At 36.9% G+C, this 27514-nt stretch overlaps 1 protein-coding gene across 1 annotated transcript in view; it reads left to right on the top strand.

Moving 5' to 3' along the window:
• COL24A1 (collagen type XXIV alpha 1 chain) overlaps positions 1–27514 on the top strand; it is a 165414-nt gene that overhangs the window by 95897 nt on the left and 42003 nt on the right. The window contains exons 20-31 of the mRNA XM_072419592.1: positions 6204–6257; positions 7275–7328; positions 9002–9046; positions 11038–11091; positions 12235–12279; positions 17508–17561; positions 18883–18936; positions 22283–22336; positions 22888–22941; positions 25079–25132; positions 25220–25264; positions 26484–26528. Of these exons, the coding sequence (XP_072275693.1) occupies positions 6204–6257; positions 7275–7328; positions 9002–9046; positions 11038–11091; positions 12235–12279; positions 17508–17561; positions 18883–18936; positions 22283–22336; positions 22888–22941; positions 25079–25132; positions 25220–25264; positions 26484–26528 (612 nt within the window). The remainder of the gene's footprint in view (positions 1–6203; positions 6258–7274; positions 7329–9001; positions 9047–11037; positions 11092–12234; positions 12280–17507; positions 17562–18882; positions 18937–22282; positions 22337–22887; positions 22942–25078; positions 25133–25219; positions 25265–26483; positions 26529–27514) is intronic.

Here is a 27514-nt window from a genome sequence, read left to right as displayed (position 1 = left end):
TAGGTTGTGGGCATATTAATTATAAAAGAGTTTCCCTAAAGACCTGAAAGTTATCTTAAGGGCTTCTCCCATGTAAAAAGTACTGTACTATCCAAAACTAAAGCCACAACTTTTGGCTAGACGCATAGATTAACCCATAATAACCAATTTCCAATCTATTGATCATCAACAAATGTAAACCTACATGGGTTATTGCATTTTTGCATGTCGTTGTTGCATTTTTAAATACCTTAACAATTGTGAGGTTTTTGGCACAGTTACCTCCTAATTATTAAGTCAAAGAAACTAGAATTACAAGATTCCACCAGGCCCAAAGAACTTTCATCGCTCATTAACCTTTGCTAAGTTAGATTACATTATTAACAATGACTAATTACTGTATATATTGGGTAAGCAGAAGCCTATTCTGCTTGATTACAAAGTGCACTACTCTTAAGGAAATGAGTGAAGTATAAATAGAAAAATACAGAAAGAAGGTTTTGAGGTTTAGGCAGCCATTAATACAGTGAATTGATTGTATTTCTATAGTATGTGTTGGCATAACTTTCTTTTTTTCTGAGAATTCTAAAGAGTCAAGTTAAGGATGACCTGGCTGCTCACCAAAAAAAGTGCTGTTATTTCTTCAGAAGTGACGATCTGCTGAAAAGTTTAACAGTTATTTTATAGTTATTTAACTGTACTCTTGTGCATTCACCACATTTATAACGTGATAACCAGACCTTATAAATATGGTGTTATAAAGTAGTAAAAAGAAACATTTTTCCGTTCTCCACTTTTTTTTTGCATAGGCCCCTGTTTATTCACTTTCTAGTGCCATGAACACGTTAGTGCAACACTTCTCAACCAGCGCTTACTTGGGGTTTCTTGATCTTGAATGAGCAGTTTGTGACTCTCAGGTCAGTTACCACTGACATTGATGATCTTTATGTCTATCTGTAAGGATGTCTTTCATCCCAGTTGCCAGCAATGTAATGTGATATTTCCCAATGACCACTAAACCAATGTACTGGGTGCTGTGGATATAGTAATAATAGGAGGGGTTCCCCAAGGACCTGGACGTTATTGTAAGAGTTCCCCCATGTTAAAAAGTTATAGAAACGCTGCCTTAGTGGATTGTTATTTATTGAGATTGTTATTTGTTTTCATGAAGATTTTTTTAGAGAATGTACTTAGAGCACCAGAGGGGAGCAATACAAGTCAGGTCTTGCACCAATATCTTGAACTTGAGACATAGACAACAGGACCAGCCTTATTTGGGGTTTTTGTTGGAGTTCCAGTTAAAATGAAAGAAAACCCAAAACAATAAAATCCTACTTACCTTTCATCCATCGGGTCCCATGTCGTCCCAGTATCCGTTTTCAGCCAGGCGCTGATTTTGGACTGTGCAGGCATGAGATCGGTTGATGTAGATTAGAAAAAAACTTGTCGATCTCACTCCACATGCATGAGTTTGGCAGTTTTTTCCCCTATTGATGAAAGGGCTCCTGCATAAGCCCTAGATGCTCAGGCATGCACAGAAGGAGCAACCAAGAGCCTCCTGGGATGTGTGACTTAGGTATCCCAGGAGGCTCTGCGCTCCCATTCATTCTTGATCGCCTAGGCAAAAAAGGTTGTTGCATTTATAAATAAATTTATAATAAAATAGTTGTCTACCCTTTTAGTTAAAGTGAAAATTTTGAGTTTAGGTACGCTTTAAATGCGACCCTGGAATATAATTTACCCTTTACTTTCTGTGCAAAAACATGTACATAGTAAAGTGGTAGTGCTGTATCTTTTTTATTGTTTGAAAGCAACGTGGTTTAAAGAAAACCTGAATTAAACATAAGGCTGCCATTTCTGATTTAAGTCAGATAATGCTAATTGCGCCCGGCCCCAAGTGACTTTAATAAGGAGTCTTTGACAAGAGCAAGCATTTAAAAAGTAAAAAAGCTTTTGGTCCACTGATAACAGTGTGGAACAAGCATAAATCATGGCAAGGTATCCATTCACAAGAGGTCTGGCATTAACAACAGCTATTTTGTAGCTTATAAAACTAGATAGAACTACTAAAAGACATTCATTGTTAGGGTTTACACACACCATGAGGTTAATGGAATTGAATGACAGCCAGGCACCTAGTATATTAAGCAGGCAACATCAGCAGTGACTGCATCCATGTTTATTGTAAATTTTAATTCCCAATAATAATTATAGGCATGAAAGAGAGTCTTCAGCTGGTATATGTTGTAATGCAGAAGATACTAATTATTTGCAGGGATGCCCAGTCCTATTTCCTATAACATACATACCATCTGTTTCCCTAATCCCCTCAGGTGAGTCCATTACAGAATGTGTAGTAAATCCAGATCTTCCTGCCTTCATCACATTTTCCTACCAGATCTCCTGTGTGATGAATTGTCCTCAGTGCCCCTTCCTTTGTCCTGAAGCAGGATTAGGATCCTAATAATTTGCAAACATCTTAAGGGAACATCAATGGCAAGGAAAATCAATAGCAGATTGATTCATATCATCCATGGCCGTGGGATTAAACCTAAACATTGTGCTGACCCTAATATTGGTGATTTTTGCTGCAGCTCATAAAAGCATAGAAAATGTAAAATGTTGCAATGATGGAAGTTAGATTCATCTCCATTTGAGGCTTGTATTACAATTTATTGATGATAAAGGGGGAGGCTAAAAAGTTTTCTAGGTTATATTGAAAGTTGTTATCCTTCAAGGCTATACTTCAGTGCCACCCAAAATTGAAATATGGGGGGACAACTTTTAACTCCAGAATAATAACTTTTAAATATTCTTCTGCAACAAATGTATATGTGTCTGTTTTTCATATCTGTTTTTCATCTCATAGCTTCATAAAAGCTATTTTTAAAACCAATAATGTATTTATAATTCTTTTCTTTAAAAGAACTTAAAAACACTTTTCAAATATTCCCTATGTGTATATTATATTGTCATCATTACAAATTGCTATTCATCTCATATGCATATGAAGAATATGAAGTTTTAAAGCCGAATTAGCTAAAGTTTAAATAAGGTAAATACATTCCAGCCTGAGTAGAAAAGCTGTTCCCCTGCCAGCATGCTGTGGAGTGGGACCCTTGCTCTCTAAGGAAGCAGTTGTCTCACTGTAGAGGTCAAACCTACACTTCTGCAATCAGCAAATCTCTTGCTCCCCGTTGATTGAAGAGCTCTGACTCATATTCACCAGGGGTTATGTTGATCTTCCATTCCGAGATTACTGCTCCCCCACAAAGAGCAAGGGGTCCTTCTCCGCAGCTGCAGTAAGGGGCCAGGATTTTCTACCCAGGCTGCAGTTGCTTTAGATAAAAATAAAGCTTGATTTACTAAATGAGTATAGGCTCTTCACAGAGAGAACAATCATTCTAACTTCCAACCATTCAAATATGTGCAAGCAAAGGCCAAGCAGGTATTTGCAGCACTAGAGATTTAAGGATTTCTCCAAATATGGCATATACATGCCTGGACCATACCCTTCTAAATATAAAAGCCATAAGTATTAAAAACATATATTATTTATGCCCAACCTCTGCAATAGGATTAGCAGTTTTTTTCCTGTACAAGAAGCATGCTGATAGGAAGAGTTTTATTTAACTGACTCCAAATATCACCATCCAAGTCATCTTGTACATTATCAAAAAGTTGGTGTTGGCACAATGGGTTGGGCGTTGATAACGAGATTGGTGTATTTCCCAGGCACTTTTCTCACAGTGCAAAATAAATAATACAAGAATGATTGCTTGACTTGGAACTCTGCTAGACATATAATAATATTGCAGAATGTTGGCTTGTGTTCGATTATGTAAAACATATAAACAATTGCTCGCTTTTAGCATACACAAATATACATTGTTAAATTCCAATGAATAGCTCTAAATGATAAGAAAGAAGTCATGTTAAATCTATATACAGTTCCGAACAAATACTTTTTAATTATTATTAGAACTCAGTTATCCTATGCAATGTGATTTGGGTAATATGGCTGCCCATGACATAGGAAAGCATTGGCCACAATATAATACAAACGTGGAAGTCTGGTTTGTATGATGTTCATATTTTTGACAGAAGGTCATGATAAAAGACCAAAAATGTGTTGCGGTGTGTCAACTCCAGTACAGATAATGGAACTCCAACGACCATTTCAGACTTAGGGTTGACAGTAGCGCTCTACCGCAGGCTCAACCTTGTTCCCAACTGCTTCTTTCCAACTAAGTAGGAGTTAATGGGAATCAATTTGTGCATGCGGTTGTGGCTTTGGTTGTGGAGGATCTTGGCATGGTACCTAAAAGCAACAAGTTGCTTCTGGCCTTGCGTTTTTTTTCTGCAATTGCAGCTAACTGTATGGTTTTCTACCACAAGTATGAAGGGGCCCAAAGCCTTTATTGGATGGTTGAAGCTTGGAAAATATTTACAGAGATCTTTGCAATTAGTGTCCTTCAATTATTTAACGAGACCTGTTGTGATTCTTTATACCTGCTTGGTTTTCTGATTTCACATCTTAAGTTACTTCAATACTTTTGCAACCATCATTCCTGGTTTCTCAGCATAATTATATTATTCCTAAGGTTTTTTTTTTGTTGTAGACCTGCAAGAGACTTTATTTCACTGAATCATCATATTTTTCTGTAATTGAATAAATGTGAATGCGTTGGTTTGCTAGAATTTTTCAAGAGTTTTGATGGCTTTTAGTATCTGACTGCTGTTTCTCGTGCATGTATCTCATAAAATCAAATGCTTTAATCTTAGTAGATAAATCCTTTTGAACTTTGCCAGTAAAACTAGTTAAAAATGGATTACAAATTGAGTTCTTCTGGAAAAGGATAAAATAAAAAGAAGGTAACAATAAATGTGAGTTTTTTCACTATAGAACAAAACCAATGTTGTGTATTAACCTGCAGTGGTCAGCTAAAATTTAGTTCCCAACATCTTGTAATGGGCAGGCTAATGAAAGTTAATTCTGGTTCACTGGTAAGGGTCAGGGCAAATTCAAACTAAATTAGCTTAATATTCTTTATCGTATTGTTGAGTTTTTCCATTTTGAAAATTCATCCAAAACTCACAATTAATATTTTTTGTAATGAAGCTGCTTGATGGCTTTTTATATTTTATTTGGATGTTATTGTTAAATGTCTGCATTTAATTTCCTATGTCAGCACATCTGCTCTAGCCAATACCAGAGGCTCTTGCTCTTTTGGGTTTTTTATTTCCTATTATGGAAAGCCTTAAAGAAGAAAGACAGCACACATTTACTGTATTGTGTAGTACCCCTATCATTGTCCACTTTGCCAGCTGTTCTCTCGAAACGTATGTGTTTGAGTTCTGCCAGCTTTGCTTGTGCTGACTCTTTTGGAATGTGTCTCCTCCCCCAATGTGTAGAATACAGAGAAATGCGCTAACCATATCAAATTGGGCATTTAAAATCCATTTTTGTACATAGTGGAAACATGGACCACACACTGATAAACTCTCTTGGGTAGGGTCAAATGTCAGAGTGAGGAAGTGTACAGTGAAATGTTTTACCATGTTTTCATACTAAATGCTTTTTTGGAATTATCATTATCTTACATTGTCACTAATGGTCACTTAAAGGGTCTTGCAATCTACTGTGCCTACCATAGACAAAGCCACATCTTATGGGGGAGCCAAATTACCTACCTGGATGTTTTTGAGATGTGGGGGGAAACCAAAGGAACCCCAAACAAACACAGGGAGGACATGCAAACTCCATAGATTGTGTCCTGGCTGGGCTTTGGAACCTGAGACACTAGAGAACCAAGATTTTACATGGCTGATTTGTTTCTCTGTATTCTACACACAGTATTGGGAATGCACAAAACTGGATGTAAACTTCCTGCACCAAGAAAGAGCAGAAAACATGCCAGAATACAGCACACATGCTAACACATGGTATATGTGTCTTCTTATTCATTGAAAATGGCGCCCCAGCAGCTGTGGTGCACAGCCTTATTCAAAGGTTGTACAAGTCCATTTGTTTCATGCTTTTGAATAGTGAATAGGATGCTTTTACCAATACACAAAAGTGGACAATCCCATGTTTTTGAATGTTAAAGTTTAGTTAATGTAAAACTTATAATTTATACTAATAAAACTTTTTGTTTTTATTATTATGGGTTTTGTTGGGCTTTGAATTCATTCTTATTCTTCTTTATGACTTTTTTTATTAGGGGTTTCCGGGGGACATTGGCTTGCCTGGTGTGAACGGACCTGAAGGACCAAAGGTACAATTGCTAATTTAGGATGTAGCCCAGAACTGCTTGGCTTGTCCGTCAGCAATAGTTCCTAAACTGTCAACCAAAATGATTGTTAGTGATCATTTCATGTGACAGTTTGGAAACAGTTACTGCATGAACAAGTAATAAAAAGTGTATAGAAAGCGCTGAAGCTGAAAAGATAGGTCTGGACACTGGGAGGCTTTTCCAGACTTGTCTGGCTGTACCGTACTTTTGTTTGTTTTTTTCATTCTTTTTATTTATTTGTTTTGTTTAATGTACATTTTTATACACATATGGTTCATAATATTTTAACAATCCTAATACAATATGGGAAAAAAACAATCAATACAGGAGATATTCCCACTGAAATATCTCAGCATAAACTATATTTAAAACCTTTTAAATTATTAAAAGGATATCTATATACAGTTCCAACTAAATAATGGTTGCAAATAAACAGCATTAGGATCTGTAATTCAAAAGCCATCCATGTGCAGTATTCTGTAACTCCCCGGAGCCCTTGGAGGTAGTGCTCCATAGTGAGGTATGTAGTGGGAACTTTAGATAGAAAAGGGAAGGCAAAGTATTACTTAGGCTTATATTTGATAAAATCTTTGCTAAGATGTCAAATCTGTGGTTTTGTTTTCCACTTAGTCATTTAGCTGTGTGTGTAACCTGAGCTCTTCTTTTCTTTTAATAGCAGGATTATTTCCATGAGTAGTTTATTATGCTGTTGCCTGGAAAAAAAGAGACATTTAAAAAAAAAATTAGAATTCAAGTAAATAAACATAATTTTTTTTTCTTTATTCTTTTTTTTTTTGTTAAAGATAGAATACTGTAGGCTGACAGCATAGCTGCCAGATACATGTAATTGTTCCCATTGGCCTAATGGGTACTTGCTGGATGACTCCATAATAGGATTAATATTATACACTATTTTATTCATGATATTTTCTCACTGAGTTGTATTGATGCAAGGAACGACATTTTCTAACTTTTTACATTGTAATTGTATTTCTATAGGGGCTTATTGGCGACAGGGGGCCTCCAGGTCCGCAAGGTCCAAAAGGTGAAGAGGTAAGTTTGGAGAGTAAAATGTTATGATAACAAAGTCCACCTAAACCCTAGCTAAACCTAATCTCTTTCACCCTCCTTTTTTCCAAATTCTAATATTCTAAAAGTCTTGCTTGTCAACAGCTCTAGGAATCCTGCTGCTCTTGGGAAATCATTTGGTGGAAAATCTACTGGTTGTCAAAGGATAACATTTAGGCACAGCCATTAAATCTGGCTCTACCTGGATAAACATTCTGTCCTGTGACAATGACCATATATTCTGAAACTTCAACTGTGTTTGGGGTCCAAAAATCAAATAGAGGTTGTAACTTAATAGTTACACAACTGATTAATTTGCATTTGCCAAATTGAGTTAATTTCATCATGTATTACAAGGCTTTGATCAGGGTAGGTTTAAGTCTGCTTCAAAAATTGTTGTATCAAGAGCTGAATGCAAAGTGTTCGCACTACCTACCGCCGATGTCACTACTATGGAGCCACATAGGGACCATATGGTCATGAAAAGTTGAAGATCTACCTGGCCTGTGTAGTGGGAACAAAACTAATAATGATATATGGGGCCTGATTTATTAAAGCTGTCCAGACAGGAGAAGATAGACTATCATGGGAGAACCTTGGTGATCCAACAAACCTGGAATGGATTTTCTAAAAAAAATGTGCTATTAGTTGGCAAATGTTTTCAATCCATTCACCGAGGTTCTCATATATTCTATTTTCACCTCTTGGAAAGCCTTAATAAATCAAACCCATGGCGTTAAGGCATGGGATTTCCATGACATCAGAGAATGCCACTGTTGTTGGTAATTCCAGTGAAGACATTTCTGGATAAAAAAGTAAGCCAACAAACCCTGTAATTTCAGAGAGAGTATCTGTGCGATCAAACCACATTATGAAGGCATGGATTTATGGTGAAAATATGAGGCATCAAAAGCAGTCTGAATTTGTTTGTTTTTTTTCCTTAGAAGCTTGTGCAGTCCATGTCAATCATCACTGCTTTTTTTTCTTCATATAAGTTTCTTTTTCAGAAGCTTTTTATATGTTTCAGTGGCCTTTTTTGTTTAATATAGTTTTACATGTATGCTGGACAAGATCTGTTCTGGGTCATGAGAAACTCTTATATTAAGGCCCAACCAAAGGCTCAACAAGTAAAAATCCAGTTACTATATTGTGCATATCGCCCTAAAAGTCCCACACACTCCCTCCCAGACGTTGCAGCTCACAGATAGGGTAGGGCATTTAGCAGAAGAGGCAGCACTGATAATGCAGAAAGTAGTTGGCAGGACTAAGTGCAGCCAGGTGCTGATAACAAACTACAGGCTTGTGAATCAACAGTATCACTGGTGAGAGCCATACTAATTTCAATATTTTTAAATCCCATTATATTTAAAGCAGACACAGCCTTCAGGAGGACAATACTGCTCTGAATTCAAGAACAAAGTAGCACTGTTACCACCCCATCAAAGAAAAATGCATGTCTCTGGCGGGATCTAAAGGGATTTTGGGACTTTGCAGAACAACCTGTAGAAAACTGAAATGCAGATAAAATTATGATAACACTCAGCAGGCTATATTTTTAGGATGCCGGGGTATTGTTTTCTTAGCAATGTTTTTTTAATGCACTAGTTTGTATCATTTTGTACCGATACACCATTTCAATATGGATTTATATTTTACAGGGTGACGAAGGGCCACTTGGACCACCAGGTGGTCTGGGACCAACGGTACGTGTGCTGTAACTTTTAAATGTTTACACTTTGAGATCATGCGGATAGTTAACCCAGGCCCAGTTATGGCATACAGATTACATTTATGTGTTTTTTGTTGAGCCATGTACGGTTATTTTTCTTAACACTCCTCTTATCTCAACACAAGTCAGACAGGCGCAACACCATCGTTGGGAAGAATATCGTTTCATGTATTCATAGTATTATTGTAACCATTTACTGATTGCTGTGCATTACTTACCAATAGCCACTCATGACGGCATGGCTAGGAAACACAGTAAGTCAATAAGGGCCTAAACATTACAATTGAACATCATGGCCCTGATTTATTAAAGTTCTCCAAGGCTGGAGAGAATACACTTTCACTAGTGAAGCTGGGTGATCCAGCAAACCTGAAATGGATCTGGTCCAGGATTGAAAACATTTACAAACAAATAGCTAACAAATAGCTTGATTTTAGGAAATCCATTCCAGGTTTTCTTAACCCAGGCCCAGTTATGGCATACAGATTACATTTATGTGTTTTTTGTTGAGCCATGTACGGTTATTTTTCTTAACACTCCTCTTATCTCAACACAAGTCAGACAGGCGCAACACCATCGTTGGGAAGAATATCGTTTCATGTATTCATAGTATTATTGTAACCATTTACTGATTGCTGTGCATTACTTACCAATAGCCACTCATGACGGCATGGCTAGGAAACACAGTAAGTCAATAAGGGCCTAAACATTACAATTGAACATCATGGCCCTGATTTATTAAAGTTCTCCAAGGCTGGAGAGAATACACTTTCACTAGTGAAGCTGGGTGATCCAGCAAACCTGGAATGGATCTGGTCCAGGATTGAAAACATTTACAAACAAATAGCAAATGACTTTTAAGAAATCCATTCCAGGTTTTCTTAAGTACTCAGCTTCACTGATGAAAGTGTATTCTCTCCAGCCTTGGAGAACTTTATTAAATCAGGGCCACATCTCAAAAGTAGCATATACAATCTTCACAATACAATAGGCCTGATTTAATAAAACTATCAGAGACTGGAGAAAATAGACTATTATGAGAGAACCTGGATGATCAAGCAACCCTGGAGTGGATTTCTACAAAATCATTTGCTGTTATATGGAAAATGTTTGAATTCCTGGACCAATTCCATTCCACGATTGTTCCATGATAGTCTATCTTCTGCAGTCTTGGGGAGCTTTAACAAATCAGACCCAATGTCCCTGGGGAGGCAGCTCACATGAACACCCTAGGCAAGGGTTGGAGTCTAGAGTCCAACAAAGTGATACAAAAAGGAGGCCTAGATCATTTCAAGAAAATGTACACAATTTATTGTACAACAAATACAAGTATGGATACAAGTTGGACTTTTAAAAACGGCTCAAAATGTTTCCAGCTTTATAGGTCCAGATTAGATGGTTCCGATTGGGATTTGTAACTGTGGGAAATAATGGCAGTTCCTTGTACTAAGCCTCAAAGGGGAATCAAAAGGCACTGAATAGAAAAGCTGCTTATAGAAATAAGTACCATACATTATTCCTCACATTTTGCTTTGAATCCTGTTAAATCTTGTAATTAATTGTGTCTGCAGTTTCTGCAAATCTGTTTTGGAATATAAAGTGAGAAAAGTATGAGGCTTGCCAATACTAGCTCTCTTGTATTGAAAAAGGGTAAGAATGCCATCAGAAATTTCTGGGCCCACCTCCCCCATGTCTAAAATTCCAGCATTGCAAAAGTCGTGTTCTTTTACCCAAGGCCTGGTAGAGAAGAACACATTTTGCCCCTCCGATGGGGGCTACCATTTACCAGAAAAGGGCAGAAATGGCATCCCACGTTCTTTTCTCATGATTAGGTCGCATAAACAGTGTACTATGTACACGAGTAGACAGATGTTACCTAGTCTTTTATTGTTCATTCTGTAATGTTAAAATAAGCTACATAATACATGATTCTCAAAAAAAAATGTTTTTCCTATTTGTTGTCAGGGAAGACCGGGACGAAAAGGCTATGCTGGAGAACAAGGGCTGGAAGGCTTGAAGGTGAACCGGTTTATATAGATCCTTATTTCCCGTAGAACAAAGCTGGGTAGGAAATAAGACAGACATAGCGAGGATGAGCTCTCCATCTGGGACATGACATAGTCTCCTCCTCTTTAGTAGTTCTTGGCAAAATGTCTGTGGAACTTTATGGCTGCCCAATGTGGGATTACAATTAGCATGTTTTGTTTTTAATTAATATTCAAGCTGTGTGTGCTGCTCTGGTACTTAAACAAAGACAAATTCCTCAAGGTGTTCTAGGATAAAAAAAAACTGTCTGACTTGATTAGCAAAGCATAAAGCAATGTGCAGGCTGCAGAAATCCAAAGCAACTTGTCAGAATGTATCCATTCCCTTATATGATGCCAGTAAACTGAAGGTTCAGTTGGTAATTGTTGCATATCAGTTTTCTTTAATAAAGCGTAATTCAGTAAGGAAGATATAAAAGAGACACAAATTACTGTAGATCTCTAATTATTATACATCATCATGTGTTTTTGTTAATGCAAGCAGTGTAAATACTGGAATTTGATCTGATAGCTGAATATTGTCACCTTGTATAGCAGAGCTGGCCATGTGCTATCGAGACATGCTAATGGTAATAAAGATTAGCTCATCATTATGCTGCTTTTTCTTTTAACTTTCGGTCTGGGACAAGACCTATAAGTCTTTCTTAACTGCAGAAGAAAAAAAATAACCTGCCAGAGCTAAAACTCAATATACTTATTCATGTGAACCTATACTAGTAGTAAAGCAATAGGTTCACTTTAAAGAAGTCAGAACATGTGTTATCCATGCTCCTCTGACTTAGGAGGGCCCCAGAGCTAAGGAGAGCCCTGTAAACGTTAAGGTCTGGCCATGCTCAACGTTGGAAGGGAGAGCGCAAAACATGTATTCACTGATTATGCAAAATGCAGTAACTAAAAGCAAATCCAAATACATTTCAGCTCTCTTCTTACACAGAAAACTGAACTTACATTGCTTGCAAAAAGTTTTAAGTAATATTGAGTGATAAAACATAATGTAATATACAAATACATGTGTGTAAAACAGAACTTTCATAAAATATAATTGTAACAGCATAAAATACTCTGTGTGCTGAAGATTCTGCAAATATCCCTTTTTAATATATTTGTTCTTTATTAGGGTGAAGTCGGAGATGTCGGTAACATTGGAAAACTTGGGGAAGCAGTAAGTTTTATTATTTAATGAGTAATATTTTAAGAATAGCACCACAGTAAAAAGAAATTGGATATATATATATATATATATATATATATATACTGTTAAATAAATGTGAAATATTAGTGGCTTAACTTTATTGTTGTGCTAATATTCATATCACATAAATATTTGTAACAAACAGGTATTCATAGAACATTTATGTACTGCAAGCTGCCAAGCAATAGCACCAACTAATGTCAACTGTGAGGCACCTGGAGTACACAACTCTCTGGTTTTAGAAAAGTTGCCATTAAATAACACCTCCAGCACATCCACAATGCAATGTTGGGGGTCTCATCAAATAATATCAAGGGCATGCATTGCATTTTAGCATGTTTAAATAGGATTCTTGGTTACCATCATTTTCAGTATTCAGTATCTTTTCAGGTATTCTTGGCACCCTCCAGTTGACAGTTTCAGAAAAAGTCATACAGATTAGTACGTTGTGGTGCCTTGGCTTTTCATTCCAGCCTTTTTTTCACATCATATATTGCCACTCACTTGGCAAGCTTACTCATAAAAGGTGTTGAGTCTGCAACTTGTACAATCATGTATGGGTTACAGAAGGTACAGACTGGTCCCCCACATGCCATGTCATTTCAGTTATTTGTATTTTGACACAAGTATTTAAGAATTTTGGTGATTGGGAGGGATTTGATTTTCTATTGAATCTTGTAACTTAAGTATGTAACTTAACTTAAGAGGGATTTGATTTTCTATTGAATTTTGTAACTTAAGTATAAGTTCCTGCTACCCTTTTATGTAAACAGAAAATCAAACTGTTTATGTGACAAAAGCTAAGGTCCGTTTGATTTTGACTTTGATCATTTTTGCCACAGTTGAACTCTCTCTTTTCATTTGTATGATTTGTAGAACTCTGTTGATATAGGAAGAGAAAAAGGAGTTGTTGGTGCTCAATAATTGGTTAAAGCAGTCACTTTCCTGAGCGAGGCACATAAAACAGCAGTAGTCTTCCATGCTCACGCTGTTTAAGAGGAACTAATTCTTGCTGAGTATTTCAGGAATGTCACTATTGATGGAAAAGCCCTGATCAGGAGATGATTATTAAAAATATTATCTTTTTCACAGTTGTGATGATTTACGGTTCCTCCATTATTGGTTATGAGATATGTGGAAGATCAGAGGAATGACTTCTGTAATGTCAAATTTATTTGAATGTCAAGCACATAGGGGTTTATTTGTCCTGTGTATTGTATGGATAGTTAAGGATGTCCTTCTGTGTGCTGGTGGATTTTGAAATAATTCTGTCCACAAAGGTAACTTTGTAGATAATTTAACATAGCAGCAGTTCTGGTGCTTTATTATATAACCTTCTCTTGAAGCAGCAGAACATATTTGTCTTACATACATAACATTTACCTTGCTGAAAATACTGGGCTGTGTAGGATCTTGCCAAAGGCAACACTGCGATTAGAAAAATGACTGTTGCTTGGTCCACTGATCCTTCACCTGTATGAAAAAATGATCAGCATCAATTTAATCCCAACCATACCAAAAAGGTCAACAATATCAGGGTGAGTCTAGGTAAAAAAGCTGTAGTCAGTAAGCCAGCTCCCAACTGTGCCACACTTTTTATAAACCAAAAGAGCAAAATGTTTGTGTGCCAGATCCCAACTTTCTATATGATGCCTGGGATGTCCTCATTATATATAGGCCTCCTATTGCTGTGTCAGTTGGATGAAATTAGGGAGTTCATGTTAGCTCTTACCATATAACACATCGATCTGCTATAGGTATTATGTTTGTTGGCAGCAGAAAATTCAACAATCAGAATGGCAAACTGTTTGCTTCCCACTTCTAGACAAATGTCCTCCTTTTGAAATGCTTAGTGCCTATTCAGTACTGTAGTGTGGTCACTGTTGCACACCTGGCTTTAATTGGCAGAACTTAATTTGAACTTTATAGAAAGATCGAAGTGTGCTGCTTACATTTTTTTTTCCAATGCCTGCTTTTAGCTTATTATTGGGCATCTTTTTAGTTGCTTCTGGTTTTGTTGCTGTCACCGTATACACTAGTGTTTCTCAACCAGAGTTCCGTAGAACACTAGGGTTCTCTCAGAGTTTGCTCCTTGACCTATGAGCAATATTTGCCCCACACATCAGTTTACGACAATAATCTGTTTGGCTATTTTCCCACTAACACTAATGTACTAATGTGAGATATACTAAGAAGAGATTCCCTGAAGACCTAAAAGGTATTTTATGGGGTCCCCTATGTTCAAAGGTTCATTAAAGGCCTTAGGGTTGGATTCTAATTCTATGTCTAAAAGACGTGTACTGTTAGCAATTCTCGCCTTTCAAGAGGCTTTCTACTGCTGGCTAGTAATACAGAAAATCAGACTTATTGTGTGACACATAGGTTTTAACCAAGTACCATGAGTACAAAAAAATCACAAAAAGGTTGGCTGTGTAACATACCAGGTTGTCCCCTTGCCCCACAGGTTGGCAGGTGTAACACTGTCCCATTGTAAAGCATAAGAATGTCAGAGGTAAATATATTATAAACAAATACATACAAGAAACTAGGCAGAAGCTCAGAACAGGAAGGTACTAGAAGCCCTAGAATTCAGGCCAAATAGTATCCATGCATAATCAGGATAGCAGCGTATGCTGATGTGGGGATAATTGCTTGAAAACCTCCCAAAGACCTAACAAGGAGTAAAGGACACCTTCTCTGGTACTATTTAATTGCAAAGTGGGATCACTCTGTGGTGCTACTAATGTCATGCAGGGAGCCTGTGCTGCAATTTCATACTACTACAGCATTTAGTATATTCAGGTTCGGGAGTGGGTGATTCGGGGCTGAAATAGACAAGTAACATTTGGGCCTGTATTCATAAAATGAACCTCCACCCCAACCCAAACCTGACCATTTCACCCATTCCACTTCTTTAAAGGCTATAATGATTAGCAGACAGCATGATGTACTTGACCTAAATAAATCACTGTTCCAGATGTCAATGCAATGGTGACCCTAAGAGTTGTATTCCAGCCAAGAGCATTTGAGGTTTTTTTTTGTATATGTTTATCCTTTTCACAGTCTGAGTCTATACTGAAAATGTGCTGAATAAAGAGAATTTTGTTAGTTAGTCACCCATTTGAAGAAAAAAAGCAACACATGGTTGAGCAAAATGGGTGAGAGAATCTGAGAATCTGGAAGTCAAGTTATTTGAAGACAATGTGTAAATGAAAACAGATGACGGAAGCTGGGATGAAGAGGTGACTCATGGACTATGCTGGATTCTTATATTACACAAATACAGAAGTGCCAAGTAGAATGTTTCTGTAGAATTCTTACTGAATTGTATGAAGTGGTCACAGTTTCTATCTAAAACATTTTTTGAGCTTTCTGTATTTCTGTAAATCCAGGCAAAGTCACATTGTATATTTGGACTCCTAACTGTAAAGCAATATCTTAAACCTTGGAAAATTTCCTTGTGGCTACAGTAACCCAGTCTGACCCCAGATTTCATGATTTGAAGGTATATAATGGATGAAACTTTCCATATGGTGACTCCAAAGAAAATTAAAGTAGATGAAGCTTGCCCTTAAATCCTTCGTGATAGGGTTGAAAAATGATGAAAAAATGCAGACAAATTATTCTTGATCACAGATGTTTTATTTATTTTTTGGCATTTTAAGCTAACACATTACAATACAACGGTCTTGTTTTACTTTTTGAAACTTGCAAATGTAATTTTTAAAGTACTTGGTAAATGGTCCTTGCTGTATTCATGAGAACCTTGTGTAATGCCAACCTTGCCTCTACCTATGTAGTCCAGAGAGAGTAAAGCAAGAAATTACTTTAGATGTTACTCTAAAAAGAGTGAGACGAAGGGTTACCTTTTGGTTTTTGATGCTAGTGATGAAAAATGCAAGGTCATTTAAATCTGACTGAGGGTTATTTACAAGTTTTGATTTGGAGGTCTGGCCTTTACTATTGGTGAAGTCAAATTGTTTGGAAATGTTATTCAGTCTTCTGAATGGTGGTGGTGCATATATGTTGTGACTTGAGTCCAATATTAAAAGTGGTTCAAAATCAGTGAACAAAAATTCCGCTTTAGTCTATCCTTAGAGGTCCATTTATTTCACCATTGGGAGCTGCCATTTTGCCTTTTGCCCAGCATATCAAATACACATCTTCTCTTCCCATGTCATGTGTCACTACTAACATCAGTGGGTAGCATGAGTATTAGGTGGACATTAAGGCTCAGCTGTTGACTTTTAAGTGTTTGCATAATAATGACAGTGTAGCTAAGTTTGCTTAGGCAGGGTAAGATGCAATTTGATTAAAACTGATATGTATATATGTGATTGAGCAGAATATGGAAGTACCAATGTATTTATGTTCTCAATGAAATGTAAGGCTTAGTTTACCTTACCTCCTCCAATTTCACTTTGCTATGTCTTTCGGGCATCTCCTACTTTCACATTTGCAGATTTGATGTTATTATTATACCTGCAGGTCAGTGTTCTCCCTAACCACTTTTAGCTGGCTGTTTTTGGGTGGTAACTGGAAAGGTTGAACACAATATAGAGGCTACCACCTGCCTACAGCTTCTTCCTATCAAGCTTAAAAACAATTATGGGAAAGCACTGCAGGTGTCCCTGTCTTTAAATAAAAATGTCCACTTGCACCACCATATCCCGAAGCCAACATTCAGCATTTCAGATAGAAACTGACAGCAGCCTGGAAGATGAAACAATAGATGTTAAAATTTATGTAGCCTTTTGTTGCACTCTAAGCCTGCATAACATCAGATTGGACAGGCTGGAAGTTTAAAATAAAGTTAAAAGACTGAGCAAAGCGTATGAAGACATGATGTCTATGTTTTTTTTTGTTTGTTTTTTTTATATTTTGATTGTTGAAGAAGAGTTTCTCTTTAGGAATAAAGTATAAATATTAATCAAAGCTCTAGAGACGTATAGCTGTAATACAGGCACAGAGCTTAAGTGAGCTTTGAGTAAGGCATTGTACATATTTAATTAGGGATTTGCTTGGATCTGGGTTTGGACAAGGTTTAGATAAAAGAAATCTGTTTTCTTTCTTTGTCTTAAATCTTGCACATTGTTAAACATTGATCTGGAAAGTGAGGAAACATTTATTTTGTCTGCTCCATTTCCTGTGAAATAAAGCGGCTTCTGTTGGAAGAATAACTGGAATTTGTTTTTCAGGGGCCGGAAGGGTTGCCGGGAGAAGTTGGGCCATCTGGGGCACCTGGAGAAAAGGTACTGGGAATGGGACAGCTAAAAATAAAAACCATAAAAAGACAATACTGATTAATGTTCATCTTGTCTGTAAAGAAAATTATTTTTATTTCATTTTATCGTGCATTGCCTCCTAGATATTGTCATGTTGGTTCACCAATGGATGGACTATTTGTCACATTTATTTAAATGTCATTGGTATTCCATTTTAATGCCACTGAAGTTTATCTAGAGGCCATCTTCACTCAAATCTGAAATTCCATAGTTGTGTTTGATTGTTAGAAATCTGGCCACTGTCCTTATATAACCATATCATGTTGCAAAACTCTTGTGTGAAATCTTTACAATGTGAAACCAAAAAACCAAGAAGGCCAGCTACATGAGTACCGCCTTTAATGGGATCATATTTAATGGGGAGTGGCGGGGAACAGAGAAAGAAAACTTTAGCTAAATGGATTCAATTAGATGTGAACCAAGTCACTTAAAACTTACATAAGCTTTTATCCCTGGTAGCCAACCTACAACCCGAGGACCTTTGGTACTTTGTAGCCATTGGACCCCATCAGTCTATAGCGGAAGTAGGAGCATTTATTTTTATAAAAGGGAAATCTCTACTAGCCTCATTTAACTTATTCCCCAGTCTCTTGCTGTTTTCTGCAGTGTGTCTCTAGTCTCCAACCAAACCTGTAACATGGTTACATGGTCTCTGCCCATTTTTTATTGTAGTGTCCGCTGTCTCTGACAGTCCTCTCCATCCTCCAGTCCTGAAATGGTAATCCATTTCATGTTTGCTGGATCAACCAGTTTCACCCATCATAGTCTAACTCCTCCAGTCTTGGAAAGCTTTAATAAATCAGGCCCAATGTTTTTGTTATTTTCTCTTTACCACCTTGCTAACGTTTTAGAAAACTTGCAGAGCCTAGAAAAAAAACTTTTATGGTGTCTATTTGGCATTTATACATGCCATGCAAGGATTGTGTGTCGATTTTGTGAGCTTCTGTGTGTGGCATCTCCTCTGTGTGCTAACTCAAACCGACTGGCTCCTGAATTAATATATGATTTATCCAAGTTTGGCTTGAGAGAACACATACATGGCTAAAATACAAGACAAACTAGGTCCTCTTCCCCCTGCTCAGCTTTAAATGGTAAAGGATTTCTCATTACTTTGTTTTACATAAACCACAAGTTTGTTCAAATATTGAAGCTGTCAAAATACTCCATTATTGTACTGTCGTTAAAATGCTATTTTCTCCATGAAATTTGTCTCTTTCTTTCATTCTTTAAAATAATAATATGCATGCATTGTTGTCACAGAAAACTAAGCTCTTGTATGAATTTATAGGGGGAACGTGGAAATCCTGGACCTGAAGGACCTTCTGGTGAAAAGGGGTCACCTGTAAGTAAAAAGTATTAAATGCACTGGGATTGTTTTACTATATGAATGTAGGCTGTTCATATTGAAATGTGAATTATCACCATGCAAAGGATATTTCACTTAGCAGGAAAAACACTTGATTGGGCATTCTTTGTAAAAATAATTTTCATCACTTTTATTTTTTATGTTGGGTACAGTGAGCTCGGTATATTGTCTTGGCATTGAGTAACTGCTGTGCTCATGCAAGGTGGTTTTATCTTTCCTGGCCCTATTTAATGTACAGTGCTGCGTTGACGCTATATAAATCCTGTATATTAATAATAATAAAAATATTAGTAATATTAATGCCAGTCATAAGGCTAAAGACTGTGAATGCAGAAGGACCCAGGGACAAAATGGAAGCACTGTAGACTGGAGCACTGAAGGGAAGAACTCACATTGCAGTGTTGGAGGAATGGCTGTGACAAATAAGCCTACGATAATGACCAAATATACTGTGCATTTCTACAAATTACTGCCAAAATACCCCATTAACTGCACACTTTGTAGGGTTGATAGCCTCTAAAGAGATTCAGAACTGCCCAAGTACATTGCCCAAACTATTATAATAAACCAGAATACATTGGCAAGGACAAGGATCAAAACATCAACTCTTTCTTGAAAAACAGAATCGAAAATGTTTGTTAAAATCTTTGAAATTAACTTATTTCGCCCCATGGAGGATGTTTTTTTGCTCAAGGTACACAAGGTGCATACCTTGCATGAAGGTTCCAAAAACCCAAATTAGAAACTAGCCAGTAAAAAGTATAACATAAAACATTTAAAGAAAATAATGAAATATACCGTACAGCCTGACTATAACATGTCATGGGGCCTTTTCATTGTATCTCTGAAAAGCATTCGTATTTCACAAGAATGCAATAAATTTAGGATCATCCACCTTCTTGACATGGTAAGACCCATTGACATCATTGGCACATAAAATGTGGAAAATAATTTTTCAGGATGAAAAATGATAGCTGGGGTTTTTTGGCAGTAAGTAGTTATATTGATGTCAAAGTATTTGATACATCAAAAACAATCAGTGATAGAATATACAACAGCGAGTGGTCATCCCTAATAATATTTAATGGGGCAAAGACTAACTTTAAACAAATTAGTTCCCTAGATGTTAAATATTGGTCATATGAAACGTTTTTTGACCTGACGCGTTTCAGAATGCGGCTTCCTCAGGGAATTGGTTGAAAACATTATCACACTACATAAGACAGAGTAGTGTGTGGGCAGCATAGTGGCTCAGGGGTTAGCACTTTGGCCTTTGCAACGCTAGGTTTGAATCCCAGCCAGGACACTATCTGCATGGAGTTTGCAGGTTCTCCCCGTGTCTGCATGGGTTTCCTCTGGGTACTCTGGTTTCCTCCCACATCCCATATGCCATATTAATGACATATGACTAAAGTAGGGACATTAGATTGTGAGCTTCTTTGAGGTACATGACTATGGACATTGTACAGTGCTGCGTAATATGATGGCGCTATATAAATACTGTGTAATGTTAATATTAATGTGTAATATGCTGAGCATATGATATACAGATACATTGTACCAACGTTATATAGAAAACATGCTAAAAAATAGTGTTGGTAGCAGGTTCATATCACAAAGAGGTTAACCAAATCACCAAGTCATAAGTGCTTGATAATGGTGTTCGTAGTAGCTTCAAAAAGAATTGCACAGAGATGGACTTATGTTTTGTATATTAGGAGGGTTTAGTATTGAAGTGTTAATATATGTGTTGATAGGGTATAGAGTGACTATCATTGGCACGTTTAAGAAGCTATCAAAAGGGGTTGTAAGATGTATTTTTACACTTTGCTTACAACCCCGCCTTTTATTGGAATTTTTTAAAGTATTTTTAAAAAAGTATTTAAAATCAAGACTGGGGTTCTATCAGGTAAGGGGTCTTTGCATAAAGTCATCTACTTCTATGGCTTTGTTCTTTTGCTGGCCAGATGAGCAAGATGTTGCTGCATGTCTGGTGAATGACATTCTGCAGCATTTCTTTCAGTGAGTAACCCTTTCCTATTAAGAAATGGAGGCAGGTAACTATGGAATTACATATGGAATATATCACTGTTCTACTGTACTGAAATATTTATTGTGTGTAATCATTTTGTGTACAGAGTCATTTTATTATCAGTAAAATGCAAGCTCATGCAAAGGATATCATGTTCAAATAGTAATGGTAACATACAGGGGATAAACCTCATTTAGCACTGGATAGCAGTCTGAATGTGTCCCGAAGCTCAGTATAATTTAAGTGTCTGTGTAGCAGAAGGAAGACATTTCCGCTGGCAAAGCACACTTATTGTGAAACTGGTACCAGAAACTTATGTAATGATTGTTTTGTGGTTTCAATGGAACTTGCAGATTTTCCGACTTTTCTGCTGAGCTATTCAAGAGAGAAATTATTTTCCATCATTATAACTTATGTTTTAAGCAGTTGCATTGACCACCAGGGTAACATTACAAGACTTATTGCATGGAAATGTAATTTAACATCTTTTTAAGTTGCCGCAGGACATATACAGCTAGAGGAATGTGGAAAAACAGCAGAATCTGGGTTTTTGGAACTAAGTATCTGTGATTTCCCAGAGTCCCTATAGACTTCACCTACATGAGGTTCACCACAGCTATGTACGATCTGCCCTGGCTACTTCAACTTTATGTCTTTATTTAAGTAATACTGTCATTTGTGTTGTCAGCGCCCACACACAGCCTTTATGCTTGCAACAAACTCAATTTGCCCTCCTGAACCCAAATATAACCTGCCGTCTTGCACCCAACAACCTGCCAACAACCAAACCTATCTTACCTGGTTGTTCCCTTAAAAATTCCTGCCTTCCTGCATCCAAACCTCAACTGTCCTTCGAAGGAACAGTTCTTTTGTAACCACATTTTTACGCCCCTCCTTTCTCCATATGCATCTTTCTATTTATTCTGATGTATAGGCTGCTTTAATATACTATTTATCTATCTTGTATGTTTTACTGCACTACAGCTTTGATGCAACCACTGAATTATTGCATTTGTTACTTTTAAAAGGCATTATAAGAATTGGTTTTATCCAATCATTGTTTGAAGTTTTTTTTCCATGGCCTATATGTATATGTATATACATGGCCCAGTGTGTGTCCTCTTCCTACATATAAAGGGGTTCCAAGCATACATTCAATCTAAAAAGCCACATAATCAAAAGTATGACCTTTGGCATTTATGCTTTAAATAGTTTTGTTGCCTTGTTCTTGATTTTGATGTAAATGCTACAAGATATTGATTTTGTATTAATGAAATATTTAATTTTCAGGGCTACCCTGGACCTCCCGGAATACCTGGACCAATTGGTCCGCCAGGACTACCAGTAAGTGAAAAAACAACACAATGTAAATTAAAATACATCTGTCTGAGATTGTGGTTTTATTTTTATGTTGATTAGTGTTGCTTAAATTTGCTTAGATTGGGTCAAGGTCTATTCAGCTAAACTAAGGCAAAAGTTCAGATTGGAAACTGCTGTGTATAATAACAGGCTTAGAGAACAATGCTAGTTTTGCAGTACCATATTGAAAATTCTAATTTTGGATTTAAAGATTGGGGTTATGAGCCTCTTGTCAAGGGGAAACCGGAAGAAATGTTCCCATGGGCTATTAAAAAGCTGGACCTGTTCCCGGAGAGCTCCCAATGAGCGTTTTGTTAATGTACACAGCAGGCAGCGGCCTTTCAGTTCTTTTCCAAAGAACAACACTAATGCTGATATATATGAAAACACTATACAGTTATTCAGTAAGTTATTTCAGTGTACAATGGCCGTGCAGTAACCTTTAGCAGCCAACAAGATTAAATAATTGCTAAAAAGTTAGTAACTTTTTTCTTTATCATGATAATAAGACAAACACATCTGTTATCTTATTACAGGGTCCTGCTGGACAAAGAGGATCACCAGGCATACAAGGTCCAAAGGGTCAAAGAGTAAGTATAATGACCCCTAAAATTTTCTCCCTACCCTATCAACCTGATTGATAGGTAACTACAAAGGTGATTATTAAAGGTGATATTGCTCCATGTAATCTGCCAGAGTTTAAAAATTCCTTAGGGATGAAAAATATACAATTGTACTCATTCCATTCAGATATTCTTAATTAAATTCACCTGTGCTCATGCCCAGTAAAGTATTTGCATATCCTAAGCAACCAGTCAAATCACTTTAAAACAAATCTTCATTCACCTGTGTAGCTGTAGGCATTGTGGAGACATTTGTCTTTAAAGTTCATGAAAATGAAACCTGGTCTAGTTTCTGTGAAAAGAAGATTCTTGGGAGCCCACAGCCCTCTATTATAAGTATCCAACACGTGCTTCTAAGCTGTTAGAAACTGATGAAAGCTCAACAAAGTATTTGGCTTGTTTTTAAGCTTTTTTACTTTTTGTTAAGAATAATGAGTAATTACAAAAGAACTTTAAAGTCTATTCTTTTAGGATGAGCAAAAATAAGAGCTAGATCACATGGGCATATCCTCTTTTTCTGAGCTGATATATAATCGAATAAAAGAAACAGAGACCCAATTTCTTAGGTTCCCATCAGATGTGTTGGTTAAAATTGACAGTACATAAACTGTAATGTGCGTACAAATGATCTGAAGGCTTTCTATTCAGGTAGAAGAATCAAAAGGTAAGTACCTCATATGCAAGTGTGCAGTATTTTGGGTTTCCTCCAGATACTCCGGTTTCCTCCCACATTCCAAAAACATGCAGTTAGATAATTGGCTTCCCCTAAATTGACCTTAGCATGTAATAAAGATATATGACTGTAGTAGGGATCTTGGATTGTGAGACATGACTATGGACTTTGTAAAGCACTGCATAATATGTTGATGGTGTACAACTACTAGTTAATAAAAACTTCTGATCGATTGATTACCTATTAGAATATTAATCTGATCAGATTGTCAAGCACGAAATTGGCAGTGGATCTTTATGTGATCCCAAAAATTTGTAGAAATTTTGCTGCTTTAGCAAAGTATAATTATGTAGAAATCATTTTCACTCTACTCCTATTTTGTGCTGACCTAAGGTATCCATAGTTAGTTTGGATGCAGATAGTCAAGGTGTTTTCTCATTTCTCATGGCTGGTTTTCCAAGTTGACCTACACTAAGCCTAAACTTTTGTTGGGTTAAGCAGCCAAGAGGCGCCCTATTTCCAGGAGAACATGTGTCAATAAACAAGGGTCACTCAGCCATCTTGTTTACGAGCCCTTCATCAATGTTAGGGATGGTTTTGATTTTTCCACACAAAGCATCTTAAACATAGTATTGCCACACAGCCATGTACCTTGAGGGGAATGACGGAAAACATTGTAAGAGCACATTTCTTTATTTTTCTTATTATCTGATTATCTGGATATGGACTATAAACTCCTTTTGTGTAATCTTCTTGTGTTTGTCTGTGTCAATCCTTATAACTAAACATGATTAGGAGCCAGCTGTAAACTATTTGTACCCAGAATAGCTAGTGGTGGCCTAGCAGTAATTAAAATACCAATGTATTTATTTATGAAAATGCTCTGTGAAAAGTCAAAAAAAGAAGCTAATTAGACCCAGAGTACATGTTAATGAAATGACCTTCTCTGAAGTTAGGCAAATGAAACACTTATGAGCCATAAAATTAGAAATAGCTTCGTCTAAACTGGGAGACGTGCACATGGCACATCTGATCCAGATGTTAGTGGTAATAGATCCTTGAAATGATCCTTCCTGAGATAGAAAGCCTGTCCTGAGACATGGCATCAATTCATTAAAATGCAATATACTCCTTTTTATAAGCAATGCACCCTCATTTTATAGGTGGTATTTGCAGGTTAACATCTCCTCTTGAATGGATGATTTGGAAATGCAATTGAAGTATTAGTTACAACAAATTCAAAGGACTGTTTAGATAAGAGCAGTGGTGTCCTTCAAATCATACCTGGCCATCATGTATCTTTGCTAAATGTGATTGGGTCACAATGTATTATTGAATCAGAGATAAGCGTTGGGGAATGATCACTGGAAAAAAACAGTTTGAGTATTTTGAATAGCATGTTTTAAGCTACTATATGGTGACTTTTTTTAGGGTCCACGGGGTCCTGATGGTCCACTAGGTGAAGAGGGACCGCCAGGGTTGAAGGTAAGGAAGTTCAGTGTTAAATTGTTTGAACTGTCCACTGTTGTATTAGTTTGATTCATCTTTGTTCATTTATTTTCCTTTCTCTAGGGTGAAAGAGGTGATCCTGGCAAAAAAGGACTACCCGGCCGTATAGTGAGTACTTTTTAAATGACTGAAATTAATTGTATGCATTTGACGCCAACCCTAAAGAGACATTGTCCCTTGACTATTTTTTTTTACAACAATCTTCCCATGAGTGTATATGTCCATTTAGTTTTAGTTTATGGAGGGTATGTACCTGTCTTCTTTGTGTGGACATTCAAAAAGCTGAGACTACTGCTGGGCACCACTACCTTAGATGTGTTGTCAGCACGCCCATAAGACTCAGAGCCAAGTGACACTTTATAACAGCCGTTCTTAACCAGGGTTCTGAACTGTTGCTGGATGTTCCTTGAATTGTGGCTGATTCACCTCCCATTTGATGTGTACATAGTACTGGTACCAACACCATTTGGTAGAGCCAGATACATGTCTGTAAAGGCGATATTCTAGCCACCACTGTAGGGGGAATTCTTTCCACCAGCCTTTTTTGTATTGTTTTTTTTTAGGGATTCACAGAGACCTAAAATTTATTCCAATGGTTCTTCAAGGATAAAAAGCTTGAAACAAGATGCTATAGTATTCCCCTTTGCACCTATGCCAGCATCTAAAAGCTTATCTGGGGTCGTAAAGAGATACAAAATCTAAGCCAGAGTTTTACTTGGTGCAATTGAACAATTCAAATATTCCTGCTGTTCTTGATCCCATCCACAGAAAACTATCACTTTGATGCTGTATGGAAGTCTTGCACAAGACTTTTGACTCTCCATGTGACATCATAATTGTACCAGTTTTGTCAGATCCATGGTCCTGGCATTTCCTTTATCTCCCAGCATGCAATTACAGATTTGCTTTAAGGCTTGCCATAAACGCTTGGACCCCTCTCTACAGAATGCAGGGGGCAGGTAGAAACTTGCACATCCTTACCTAAGTTGTAAAATTGCAACAGTGAAATCTTCCAGTAAACAACCGTAAGCTGCTCCAACTGCCCGAGGTGCTGAATATAGTTCTTTTGCAGTTAAGAAACAGACATGAAGCTACAAGTGATCCTGGAATTCTTGAGCATTGCTTGTAATTATCATACTATCTATGGCTAACGTAAATGGTTCCAACCTTGACTCTGTCTTACTGTCTGAGACTTTGATAACTGTTCATTTTTTAAATCTAATTACATGTTATAAAAAATAGTTATATATGCAAGCTGAATGCTTTCTGTTAACTTCACTGGAAGCAGAAATATATCTTATTTAGTGTTTCCTTTATATGTATATAGGGGAAAGTTGGTAATCCTGGAGAGAGAGGAGAACAAGGAAAACCTGTAAGTAGTATTACATCTGTAATCTTTATCATGGTTTTTAGTATCATTTGCAACATGGTTATTATGGGTCCTGCCTGCATAACAACATGCTAAATGTTATTTCTTATTTTAAATGTTATTTTTCTGTAAACTGTGCTTATTTCCTACATTGCTTAGCTTATTCTTAACAAACCAACAACGAGGAACCATATACTTCTTTGTGGTGCATTTTGCACTGGTATTAACACATTTTAAGGCATTTTAAGTCTTTTATTACGATTTTAAGTTGAAATACAATAAATAGACTGCCAATATACCCTTGTTTACCAAAAAAAAAAGCATGACTTTTTTTTCTACCTAAGACACTATGGTGTGATCATGAGATTGGGGATTATGGTCCAATTTTTAGAAAGAGATTGCTTATTATGTTTAGGGTGTATCCCTCTGGCAGCTGAAGGCACTTATATATTAATACTCAATTATTATTAATTTATAGTCTCATGCCTTTTTGCGTCTTGCAGCTATTTGAGAAATAAATATCTTTGTATATTTGTGTTTTTATTAATAAAGAATTTGTCTACCCAAACTGTTAGATGTCTGTTAGAGTCTCAAGCAGGGAAATCTGGAAATATGGCTGTGCTCCTTCTTAACATTAAGCTTTAACTTTTTCTGGTGTTGAAGATTAAATCTACTATACATTTATTAAAAGTCTCCTTGAGTGCAGCTCATCTGAGATGATTTTTTTCTTCCTTCTCAGTCCAGAATTGTTTCTCTGACAATTCCAGGCACTACTGAAGGCTACTATATGTAGGGATCACCCTTAAAAATGAATATAATGCAGAATTAAGAGATAAGCAGAAACCAAGTGAGCAGCCATCACAGAGACCGGTTTTACTGGGATGACTTTAAAAGCTTAGATCAATATAGATGGCTGCTTGGCTAATCTTATTAGTGCCATAATGTTTTTTGTGTTGCTCCCTGCCCTTACCTCCCATAACCCCCCCCCC

This window comes from Pyxicephalus adspersus, chromosome 8 (genome assembly GCF_032062135.1).
Source record: "Pyxicephalus adspersus chromosome 8, UCB_Pads_2.0, whole genome shotgun sequence".
In the NCBI taxonomy this organism is placed as follows: Eukaryota; Metazoa; Chordata; class Amphibia; order Anura; family Pyxicephalidae; genus Pyxicephalus; species Pyxicephalus adspersus.
Note: the sequence above shows the minus strand (reverse complement) of the source record. Positions and strands in the feature narration are given on the sequence as shown.